Source organism: Trachypithecus francoisi, unplaced genomic scaffold (assembly GCF_009764315.1).
Source record: "Trachypithecus francoisi isolate TF-2019V2 unplaced genomic scaffold, Tfra_2.0 Lachesis_group5, whole genome shotgun sequence".
NCBI classification, from domain to species: Eukaryota; Metazoa; Chordata; class Mammalia; order Primates; family Cercopithecidae; genus Trachypithecus; species Trachypithecus francoisi.
In genome coordinates, this window is record NW_022681470.1 from 126296127 (window position 1) to 126308872 (window position 12746).

Genomic DNA, 12746 nt, shown 5'->3' on the forward strand with positions numbered 1-12746 from the left:
ATGTTGGAGAGGATGTGGAGAAATAGGAACACTTTTACACTGTTGGTGGGATTGTAAACTAGTTCAACCATTATGGAAAACAGTATGGCGATTCCTCAAGGATCTAGAACTAGATGTACCATATGACCCAGCCATCCCACTACTGGGTATATACCCAAAGGATTATAAATTACTCTACTACAAAGACACATGCACACGTATGTTTATTGCGGCACTATTCACAATAGCAAAGACTTGGAATCAACCCAAATGTCCATCTGTGACAGACTGGATTAAGAAAATGTGGCACATATACACCATGGAATACTATGCAGCCATCAAAAAGGATGAGTTTGCATCCTTTGTAGGGACATGGATGCAGCTGGAAACCATCATTCTTAGCAAACTATCACAAGAAGAGAAAACCAAACACCGCATGTTCTCACTCATAGGTGGGAACTGAACAATGAGATCACTTGGACTCGGGAAGGGGAACATCACACACTGGGGCCTATCATGGGGAGGGGGGAGGAGGGAGGGATTGCATTGGGGAGTTATACATGATATAAACGTTATGCACATGTACCCTAGAACTTAAAGTATAATAAAAAAAAAAAAAAAAAAAAAAAAAAAAAAGAAAAGTGGCCTTCAATTCAACCAGTTCAACTTCTCACTTTCCAGATCAAAAAACAAAAGCCAGTAAGGTGACAGCACTTGCCTAAAATGCTTACTAGGAGGTAATAGGGCCAGAACTGGAATCCAGGTTTCTAGAGTCCCAGATGAAAAGACTTTCTATGTGTTATCCAAAATATCAAAGTCTGTTCTAAAGCCTGTAGTGGGCTCTGCACCGACTAGTTGCCCCATTCAATGGGGGTGGGAGGAACTAATTTCTTTGACCTCTCAGCTGAGAGAAAACACAGCAGCTTGGCCGTGGCCCCACTTATACAGGACAGGATGTTCTGAGATCCAGGTTGCCAATCAAGAATGAGCTTTATTTATCCTGGTTGTTCCAGGAATTCATGTGACAATTTAACAAGTACTCAATAAATGTTAACATAATTTAATGAGGGCTTTTTTCTCTCAACTCTGTCTGAACATTTTTGTTACATTTTTAGTGAAAAAAAAAATAAGAACCAATTCCCTTACTATATGGTCTTGAGGATAAATAGAATGCAGATCAGAAAGAAAGGGCCTCTAGGCCAAATCATAGCAAATGCAAGTGCCTGGAGCTGGATGAGCATGGGGGTGACAGTGGCACTCTTCTGGGAGAACTTTCAGGGGTACCATGAGGTTGAATAGATAGGTTAGGGCCATAGATATCATCAAGAACCTTAGATCTGGCTTAAGGAATTTAGACTTGAGAGTGGAGTACTGGAAGTTTTGAGCAGAACTGTGACAGAAATTTCAGATGGATTCTAAAGTGATGACTCCAAAGGTAGCATGTACAATGGAGGGGAGAGTGTGGATTTGAAGGCCAATTAAAAGACTACATGGGGCCAGGCGCAGTGGCTCACACCTGTAATCCCAGCATTTTGGGAGGTCGAGGCCAGCAGATCACTTGAGGGCAGGAGTTCGAGACCAGACTGGCAACATGACAAAGCCCCATCTCTACTAAAAGTAACAAAAATAGCTGGGTGTAGTGGTGCGCGCCTGTAGTTCCAGCTACTTGTTGGTTGAGGCAGGAGAATCGCATGAACCCAGGAAGCGGAGATTGCGGTGAGCCCAGACTGCGCCAGTCAACTCCAGCCTGGGAGACAGAGTGAGACCCTGACTCAAACAACAAAAACAAACAAACAAACAAAAAAATAGCATGGTTGTCCAAGAGAGAATGTTTCCAAGTGCCTCTCCACGTCCCCTCTGAATTCATAAACTGAAACTGGGAGCCTAACACAGTCCCTGCAGCCTCCACCCCTGCTCCAGGATCCACAGCTGCTTCTGCTCCACCCTTTGAGCTTCTGCTCTTTCTTGCACCATCTGAAGACCACCTCACGCAGGGAGCCAATCCCACTGCAAGGCTGGGGTCTCCCCACTCCACAGTAGCCTCTAGCTAGAGGACTTCAGAGAAGGGCCTTATTCTTTAGGCCTCTTACTATCATCTCTGGACCTTTCTCAAGCTCCTTGACTTGACAGGGCTGAGCTGACCCCATGGGGAACAATGAATCATGGAGTCAGCTCATTGGAACCTGAAAGGGTGGTAAGGAAACCTGGGTCAGTGACCACTCAGGAACCTGAAATATCCATATGCAAGGGATCAAGGCAAGACATTGCATCCGAAATCTGAAAAGTCATGAAAACCACAACTGTGTGGTACTTGGAGAGAGCTTTTTCTTCCAGATGCTCTCTGGGAGAAACTCTGCACAACACTGGCATTATGTTAAAAGTCTGTCACAGGCTCCACCACTCGTCCAATTACTATGCCTACTCTTTTATCATTCATGGCAAATGACTGCAGTTCCCCACATTCTGACATCACAACCCAGTGGCATCTGTCCCCTCTTCATTCCACAGCCTTATTCCTGAGTTAGGTTGTTTTTCTAAATCCCTCCACCTCTCTGTCTGACATTTATCAGGTCAGTGTCTTTATTTATCTTCCTTGTCCCAGGCCAGCCATCAGGATTAACTGCATTGCAGGTCCTTGGCCAGTTTCTCCATCACTTAACCTCTTCTGTACTCTCATTCATCTAATTTGACACTGAGAATCTTCCTTGAATGTCATTTAAATCATATTACTAAGCCTTCAAAGCTACACTTGTTCCTTCCTAATTGCCTCGTTTCAAACTAAAGGTCTTGCTGATAGGATGGGAGAGTTGGAAGGAACGTCAGAGATTATTTTACAGATAACAAAACTAAGACTCAGATTAAGATGCTTCTTCATGGTTGCTGTAGGTTTTTAGGCACCTCACTCTTTCCAAGTTGCTCTTTTCTAATTGACCATTCAAACAAAATTCTACCCTCTTGCACCTTATCCATTCATACATCCTTTCTGTCCCCAACAGTGTACTTTATGTATTTACATGTGTATATATGTACTTTATATATGTATATGTATGTACCCACCTACATACATCTAGAGAAGCATATATAATGAATATGTATGTATTCCATTTTAACACAGAAAAGTCATAAAACTTTTCTTTTTCCTTAGAGACAGGGTCTTGCTATGTAGCTCAGGCTGAACTGAAACTCCTGGGCTCAAGTGATGCTCCCACCTCAGCCTCCCCAAGTAACAGGGACTACAGGCATGTGCTACCATGCCTGTCTCTGAGAAAAGTTGTAACTTCTTATACTGTTGATACCATGTACAGGAATTTTACTATATTCATTTTTTTCCATAAGTTCCTGTCACCCAAAATGCAATGTATATAAACATAACATTTTCTTATTTTTTCTGTTCTCTGAAGTCCCTTCCTCTTTCCTTGGTGTCATTCTTTCCAAATTTCCATCTTCCCATCTTTTATCCTCAACAGAAATACAGCCCATCATCCAGCCTATCATCCCTATTGCCTTTCCTTTTCTGTACAAATCCCTTTCGAAAGTTCTTCACAGGTAATTTCTGCTGAAATAATCCATGATCTGGTAAGATGACAAGACTAGATATGGTCATTGAATTTAGTTAGAGGTAGGTGAAAAGAGAAAGGGACTATGTGGCAATGGCAGGGAGGATCTAGGAGCACTGTGCCAAAAATGACAATGGGCACAGCTACACAAGCAGAGGGTGGTGTGTACCACCCTTAGATGAAGAGTCCAATTTGGGGGGAACATCTAGGAACATCTGTCAGAAGAGCAGTTACTAGCATAGGGAGCAGTTACAAATTTGTCAAATCACTTGTTTTGTGCATGCTGAAGGACCGTCAAAAAGGAGGGAAAGCAGTAAGTAGACTTTTAGAAAAAGACCAGAGGATAGAAGAACAAAACATGGATCATGTTTGAAACATCGTGAGGTGTGACAGAGACCCCATTTACACTTGCTTCTAGTAGCTCTGAATACTTATAATATCACCTGTGGCCTGTCTCCACTGACAGCTGTGACTGCTGTTTTCATTCTGAAATTCAGCTGTCCCTTTGCCAGTCTGGACACAACATTTTAGGCATGTTCTGAAGCATGATTCATGGTACTCTCCATAGGCCAAACCTCTTCAGTATTCTATTTAATTAGTGCTCTGCTTCCTGACTTGCTGGATAGTCTCAAACCAAGAAGCAGGATTAAGACCACAGGCAATTTGAGAAGGTAGGAATTCCAGCCAAGACATTTGGCAAAAAGCACTAGAGACCACATGAGAGGCCCTAGGGACAAAGGTAAGGAGATTAAACACACAACTGCCAAAGTTTTACTTAATCTAAAAGAACATATTGATTAGACAGCACCATTCCTTTCATTAACAAGCATGACTAAAATGTTTGCAACTCCTGCTGGTCTGCTACCAAGCTGGGACCTCAGTGGGGAGAAAGGGAGGGAAGGAAATAAGCAAGCTCCACCAGGATCCTGAGGAATAAAAATTGACCTTGAGGATTAAGGTGCTAGAAGAGATTATTTGATTTGCAGAACATAATTTTATCATTAATCTATTCATTAATTACTATTAAAGTATACACCTTACAGACAAACTTTTGCACTAAATAATTGTGATTTTATTGGTTTTTTTTTTTCCACAAAATACAAAGCTTTGCACCACATTGTGGTAGTGTTCTAGCACAAGAAAATCCCAAGGTTTTCATGGAGGGGAAGGGGAGAGGGGGGTGATTTACAGGGTGTTCATTTTATCATTCTTAAAATGTTAATTAAAAATTTCATGACAAAGTATGTCAACCTTGTATAACATGCAGATTATTGCTTAGAACTTGCATATACTTTAAAACGGCACACATAAAGTACACAAACATTTCAAAATTTTAATGGAAATAACTTAGACATTTATTATCCCTCCAAATAAAACAACCAGGAAACAAAATAAAGAATGCTAAGTTGCTATTGTAAGTACTGATAAGTCCTAGTAACACTGATTCATAAATTATCTAGTCTCACATTTTGTAAATAAAATTCTTCAGCCTTACGGAAATAAATTAGAAGGTATGTTCTCAAAATATTATTAAGTGTATTTTGACAGACTTCTAAAAATCTTTGACAATTATATATTATACATTCTCAGAAAAAAAAGTATATATCTATGTATCTATATATCACTATACCTCTATTTACTGCTTTCCAAGTAGCTTTTTCAAATAAAATCTAAAAGTCATTATTATTACAAATTCTAATACCAAAAAATCTCATAACTTATCCTATTTACAAGTTAGTGAGAGTATTATCTACACAAAATTCCTTAAGTAAAAAGTAGACACAGTCATACCAGAAACAAACCAAGCAGGAAACAGAAAAACAGAGCACGTTCTATATACAGCTATACCTTTAGGCTTGTTAAGTAGCAAATAACCCTAATGTACACTTAATTACAGAAAAAATTACATAAAGATATAAAGAAAAAATATACAGAGGATGTTTAACGAGTTTTCAGCCAGAGGTACTGTACTTATAAATCTTTGAGATTTAGAAATATTTCTGGTTTTGGTCTTATGTATAGGGCCTGATGTGTCCACTGCTTAGAGTGAATAAGTGTAAACATTTTCAATGCAAACAAACCAATCTTTAGGAGCTGCTTTCAATTCTTCGCTGCTATCCAAAATATATTGGATAAATTATTGGAATAAAGGTATGAATTATTATCAAAACTAGAAGCTGGCCTAGTGTGGCCTAGAAAGGGGTAGGGTTCAAGTCCTTGGATGTTGTACTTTGGAAAACACCAAGTAATGCAGTTGCTGATAAATTTCAAAGAAACATTACCCTAATAGCAAAGTTTCCCTAACGAGCAGGACTCTAAAATAATTTTGCCACAAGCCAGCACCCACCCTCTCACAACAATTCCTCTGTGCTCCTGTCATGGGGTCTAAAAAGAACATTTAGATAATTTACAAGCCTATAATAAATCTTCAGCTGAAACACATTACAAAGCTCTGATTGTTAAACCAGTTTGAGAGAGAGAGAGATGACAGATGTCTCTTAATAAAACCATAACATTATTAGCTTTGCCTCATGTTTTAAACAGGTATTATTAAATGCTGAATGGCTTCCTGTAGTCTCTTAATAAGTCATGATTTATCTGAGCTCCACTTTAAACTTGACTATAATGCATTTTTTCAATGAGAGAACCTATTTGTAAACTTTTAAATTTGCCGTAAAAGACTGGGAAGCTTACAGATACATGGGGAGGTCTCAAAAGTTGACAGTGAAAGGTGTTAGCATAAAAGAGGGAGATGCTGATGAAGTCATCTGGGGTATCAGGAGAAAGAGATGGAAGGACTCAAAGAGAAAACTTCTAGATCGGGGGAGGACTATCACGGTGTTTAAGGGAAAAGCACTCTCAATGCCTCCTCTAACTCCCGATCCTCTAGCTTTTCATTTTCCTACACACCTCACATGTAGTTTGCATCAGAGCTCACTTTCAGTAGCTTTAATGTATTTCAAGGAGCTGTGTTTAAGGTTGGGAAGGTCTATGTGCATCCAGAGACAAGAAGGGTCTCGCTGTATGCCGGCTCGCACCTGAGAAACGCTGTGCTACTCTTGATAAAATTATCTAAGTTCAACTTCTTATGGAATCCAAACACATAAAAATACATAAACTTTTATGAAGTATTATTGATGATGTCAGTACGTGAACTGTTCCATTTCAGCTAATAGACTAAACCACTTAAAGCCATTCAAATGCACATTTCTTTAAATGTTTGGAATTAAGAGCAGCCTAGAAACAGAAAACGTGTTCAAATATTTATTTTAACAGCATCTTTTGGAACATGTTTATTTCCCTTAAAAAATGACACAGACAAAACATGTACACTGTAACAACACTTTCCCCTCTGTTTCTCCAGAAGAAAAATGTTTCTGCATGCCTGATAACAGATGGTGCAACCAATGGTAAACCTGGCTCTCAACACCAGTGAAGAACCATTCTCCAAAGGCCCAGTGTGCCTCAGAGGAAGTATACAATTTAAAAGTTGACCCTGTAGCAAAAATTTTGAGTCAAATTATTAAAATTTAGAAAAGAAACTGGATGCAAATACTTACAAACTAGGCAGTTTTTAAAACTAGACCTTTAAGACAGTCCTGGGTCATCCATAATATATGAGAGTCACTCTTAGGGGTGGTAACAACATAACTATTATTTCACTTAACATAAGGCTAGTCCATGAAATAACAAAATCAAATAGTTGGGATAAAAATTTAATTCCACTTACTGTAGGGTATCAACACATATTTGAGCAGAAGTTAATTTCTTTGCACTCATAGATAACTTCATTTTGAGTTTTACATAAATGCAAATAATCCTTTAAAAGACGTTAGACCTAAGAAGGCAAACTTTGTAAGTTAAAGCTTATAATTTTCAAATTTTTGCAAATAAAAATTTAATGCAGGATCTATGATCTTGCATGCTATTAGTTGGTTTTTATTCATTTTTAAGTTTCACAAGAACTTTTATTGTCTAGGATACTACACATTCAAAAAAATCTTTATAATTACAGGTTGTCATTTTTTTCTATAAAAATAGAATTGCTCAAAAATTTTTATCAATTTGCTTTTATTTTTCTATAAATATTTTAATAGAGTTGTTAAATATCAGAATGCCTGATAGAATCATTTAATCTGTGTAGTCAAAATACTGAATATTTAAAATGTCTAGCAAACTTTTTCATTTAATAAATGAAAAATTCATTGTGTAGTAAATGATATGTTCTGTCTTCATTTGTATTTTAGGTAGGTGAATACAATCATAGAACAGCCAAGTGTACCTCCTGCAAAGGTCAGACTTAAAGTAGCAGGGCAGTTTCTAGTGGCACTTCCATTCCACGTCTGTTGTATGAGGAAATATAGAAGCTACTTTAGGGTATTTAATCCAGATGTTGAATTAACTGTCATGCAGCCAGCATAAGATAAGGATTGCTGAATAAGGGAATCACAAACTTTAGTTCAAATTTTTGATATTGTAAATATACTTATTTAGTGAGTGGCTATACCAGTGAAGGGTAACATTAATGAAAGTAAGAATGAAGTTTTAAGCATGGAATAGTAACTATAAAAACAAACTGCTACACAGAGACTCACTAATATTCTAGCTTTATACTGTCTTCATTTTGATAGTGGGTTTAAAATCTGTGTTCAGAACTAGAGAAATATCCAGAGTCAAAAAATATTTATCTCAAGGTATCTTTCTAAAAGAAAGAATTTCCAAAATATTTTTATTATATAAATTTTTTAAAGCCACACTTTTCCTGCAAAAAGGTAAGAACAAGATAAAATCACTTGCTTTCCTACCCCCCTCTAGTTAACCAGTACATATTTAAGCACCTATGGTGTTGACAGCATTAAATTTAGCAACAAATTATCAGTGTAATATTAGCTGCTTTAAAAATAACTATTATTTTACATTAATTCTTTCAAAAATAAAGTCAATCAGTCTCATTTTATCACTTAGTTATTGACTGAGATTTCAATCTTCTTTAAATGTTCTAAAACTTATCAGGCTCTATCTGCATTGAATAATCAAATCAAATCAAAAGTCTTGATTATATTCAGCTAGCATGAACAATGAAAGTGAGTCAAACATTCTCCTTCAAACCGCGAAACTGAATGGATTACATCTTTTGGCATGAGTTCAATTAATTTCAAGTATTCATCACTGGTAGAATTAAATTTCTTCCTTTCTCAGTTAAGAATAATCATTAAACTCAAGTGCTTAAAAAATAAATAAAGGCAATAATAGATAAATATATAATTCTATATTTGGATTGCAAGAATCAAAGTAAAAGCAAAACACATACACACACAACCAGAGTCGCCAGTCATCTATCTTCATATAATCAGACAATAATTTTGATGATAGAATACTTGGATTAAATTACCTTCTTTTTTTTCTGTGCTTTAAGACAGACAGAAATCCAAAGCATTAAAATGCCGACTAAGTAAGCACGGGTATGAATTGTGAGTAAAATATGAACACTGATTTTTTTGTAATAGTTTGGGTCTCATCAAGAAGAGGCCTATTTCAGGAGCATAATAAATACATATTGCATAAGACTTTGGTACTGATGGTGCTGGGTTCAGAACTCAGGGAAGATTTTGCAAACAGAAAATATTTTTCACAGAAAAAATGCAAGGAAAGCAGATAGGGATAATAAGGCTTTTTTTCTTAATGATTCCTCCTATTAGCCTAAATAGTCCTCTATCAACATGCATTTTTAGAAGAAGAAATTCATCTCTTAAGGAGGTCTATAATCTGTCTTAAGCCTTACTATAACATAAAAAAGCAATAATTTGATAAAATGCTAAAACAGAAATAAGACAGTGATATTTGAGAAATCTTAAAATGTGGGACGTATTCTCCATGACTAAACTAATTAAATATTCCCAAAGTGGTAAAAGATTTCATCATTAATAGGTGATTGCATGTCTGAAATGAAAAATGTTGTTACTTCTGAATAGCCTGAGAAAAAGAACATGCCAACAATTTAGAAAGTAAACCCTACACAAGTGTTGACAGCCATAGTAAGAAAAGAGTGCATACAACAAATGTTAAGAGCTATTTACAGATTTAAAAGCAGTTCCCATTCTTTCAGCAAAATTGGTGACATAAAACCATTTGTACCAGATTATCATAGTCATCTTTCACAGAGAAAAATACCAATGCAGTTAAGAGATTTCTCAAAAGATTCACCATTATATTGATCATTTTTATTTAAACCTTTAAGATTTTTATCCATGCTTATAAATAAGGCAAAAGAAAGGCAGAAAAGATATCTTGGGATGAAAACTTAATTTTAATTTTAGTTTCTCTCTTTTTTTCTTTTTTTTTTTTTGAGACGGAGTCTTGCTCTGTCACTCAGACTGAGTGCAGTGGCACAATCTCGGCTCACTGCAACCTCCATCGCCCGGGTTCAAGCGATTCTCCTGCCTCAGCCTCCCAAGTAGCTGGGATTACAGGCACCAACCACCACGCCCAGCTAATTTTTTTGTATTTTTAGTAAAGATGGGGTTTCACCATGTTGGCCAAGCTAGTCTCGAACTCCTGACCTCAGTGATCCACCCACCTTGGCCTCCCAAAGTGCTGGGATTACAGGCATGAGCCACCGCGCCCGGCCTTCTCTTTTCTAAAGGTTAAAAAAAATGACACTGAAATCCTGAATAACAATTATAATTAATAAAGATACACAAGAACATGCCAAGAATTCACCCTATCAGCAGATATAATACTGGGTAGTAACAAAGTTTGCTTATCGGTAGCACTCCTTTAATCAAGTTTTCCATTCTGAAGACTATTTTTGGCTTTCTCTTGTTTGATGTGAGAGATGACTTTGATGCAACCTTTTGAAATTTTGATCATCCACATGACATTCATCACATCTAAAACAACACAACTAATGACCCAGGATAACTGGATTAAAACTCCAAGCCTTTTGTAGGGTTCTGTTCCATACACGGAATACATGAAGCCATAATGAGGAAGCATTGAGGCAATCCGCACGATGAAGAATACTACTGTCATGAGTATTCCATTGATAACGATAGCTTTAGAAAACTTCGGATACTTCAGAGCTTCAAAGAACCACCTGAAAAATGAATTAAAGAAACATCACATTTATACTGCCTCTCTGAGGATTAACCATTTTTATTTTAGTTTTAAAATTTTAAAATTCAGTGGAGGAGCAAAGGGCCTAGAATAGCATACACAATGCTGAAAAAGAAAAAAGTTGGAGGACTCACACTACCCATTTCCAAGACTTACTATAAAGCGACAGTAATCAAGTCAGCATAGTGTTGGTGAAAGAATCAATAAACCAATGGAAGAGAAAAGAGAGCTCAGAAATAGACCCACACAAATATACTCAACTGATTTTTGACAAAAGCATAAAGGTAATTCAGGGAGGAAAAAAGTCTTTTCAACAAGCTGTGCAACATTGTATATCCACATGGAGAAAAATGAAGTTAAGCAGAGATCTCACACCTTACACAAAAATTTACTCAAAATGGATCATAGACCTAAATGTAAAATGCAAAACTATAAAACTTCCGTAAGAAAACAGGAGAAAAAACCTGCATGATCTTGCATTTGGTGGTGATATTTTAGATACAACACCAAAAGCATCATCCATGGAAGAAAAAGTTGGTAAGTTGGACTTCATTAAAATTAAAACTTGCTCTGTGAAAGACACTGTTAAAGAAAAGACAACCACACACTAGGAAAACATATTTAAAATATACATGTATGATAAAGTACACGTATACAAAGTACACAAAGAATTTTCTTAAAAGTCAACAATAAGAAACAACCCAATTAAAACACTGGTAAAAGAGCATAACAAACATCAGAAAATATATCAGATGAAAAATAAGCATATAAAAAGATGTTCACTATTGTCATTAGAAAGTGCAAATTTCAGTGGCTCACACCTGTAATCCCAGCACTTTGGGAGGCCGAGGCAGGTGGATCACCTGAGGTCAGGAGTTTGAAACCATCATGGCCAGTTGGGTGCAGTGGCTCACGCCTGTAATCCCAGCACTTTGGGAGGCTGAGGCAGGTGGATCATCAGGTCAGGAGTTCAAGACCAGCCTGGCCAAGATGGTGAAACCCCGTCTCTACTAAAAATACAAAAATTAGCCAGGCATGGTAGCAGGCACCTGTAATCCCACCTACTCAGAGGCTGAGGAAGAGAACTGCTTGAACCCAGGAGGCGGAGGTTGCAATGAGCCAAGATCACACCACTGCACTCCAGCCTGGGCGACAGAGCGAGACTCCATCTAAGAAAAGAAAAGGAAAGAAAAGGAAAGAAAGAAAAGGAAAGAAAAGAAAAGAAAAGAGAAAAGAAAAGAAACCAGTGTGGCCAAAATAGCGAAACCCCATCTCTACTAAAAATACAAAATTAGCTGGGTGTGGTGGCGCATGTCTGTAATTCCAGATACTTGAGAGGCTGAGGCAGGAGAATCTCTTGAACCTGGGAGGCAGAGGTTACAGTGAGCTGAAATCGTGCCACTGCACTCCAGCCTGGGCAACAAGAGTGAGACTCCGTCTCAAGATAAGAGAGAGAAAGAAAGAAAGGAAAAAAAGGAAAGAAAGAAAGAAAGGAGTGGAGGGGAGGGGAGGGAAGGGAAGGAAGAAAGGAAAGAAAGAAAGAAAGAGAGCGAGAGCAAATTTTAGTAACAAGATACTATACTATACACCTATTAAAATAGCTAAAATCCCAAAAAATGGACAATAACAATTGCTGGCAAGGGTGTGGAACAAGAGGAACACTCACTCATTGCTGCTAGGAATGCAAAATGGTACAACCACTTTAGAAGACAGTTTAGCAGGCATAAAACTAAACATATTCATAGTACACAAACCAGCAATCACATTCCTAGGTATTTTTCCACTGATTAAAAGATGTATGTCCACACAAAAGCCGCATACATGTTTACACCAGCTTTATTCATAACTGCCAACAACTACAAGCCATCAAGATGGACAAACATTGTAGTATAACCATACAGTGGAATACTACTTAGCAATACAAATAAACTATCAATTCATGTAACAGCAAGAATGAATCTAAAGTGCTAAGTAAATGAAACCATTCTGAAAATCCTATATACTGTATGATTCCATTTGTAGACATTCTAGAAAAAGCAAAAGTATCAAGACAGAAAACAGAGCAGTGGTTTCCAGAGTTTCGGAAAGAATAGA

At 37.3% G+C, this 12746-nt stretch overlaps 2 protein-coding genes across 16 annotated transcripts in view; one reads left to right on the plus strand and one right to left on the minus strand.

Annotated features, from left to right (window-relative positions):
• LOC117076255 (RWD domain-containing protein 3) overlaps nt 1–12746 on the minus strand; it is a 141414-nt gene that overhangs the window by 43174 nt on the left and 85494 nt on the right. Inside the window, exon 7 of one of the 15 annotated variants that reach the window (XM_033199555.1) lies at nt 4586–10632. The exons of the other annotated variants lie outside the window; for them this stretch is intronic. Within the exon in view, the coding sequence (XP_033055446.1) occupies nt 10314–10632 (319 nt within the window). The 3' untranslated portion in view covers nt 4586–10313. Of the gene's footprint in view, nt 1–4585; nt 10633–12746 lie in introns of those variants that run through there. 15 annotated transcript variants of the gene reach the window in all.
• Nucleotides 1–12746, plus strand: part of ALG14 (ALG14 UDP-N-acetylglucosaminyltransferase subunit) — a 256165-nt gene that overhangs the window by 27555 nt on the left and 215864 nt on the right. The window lies entirely within an intron of this gene.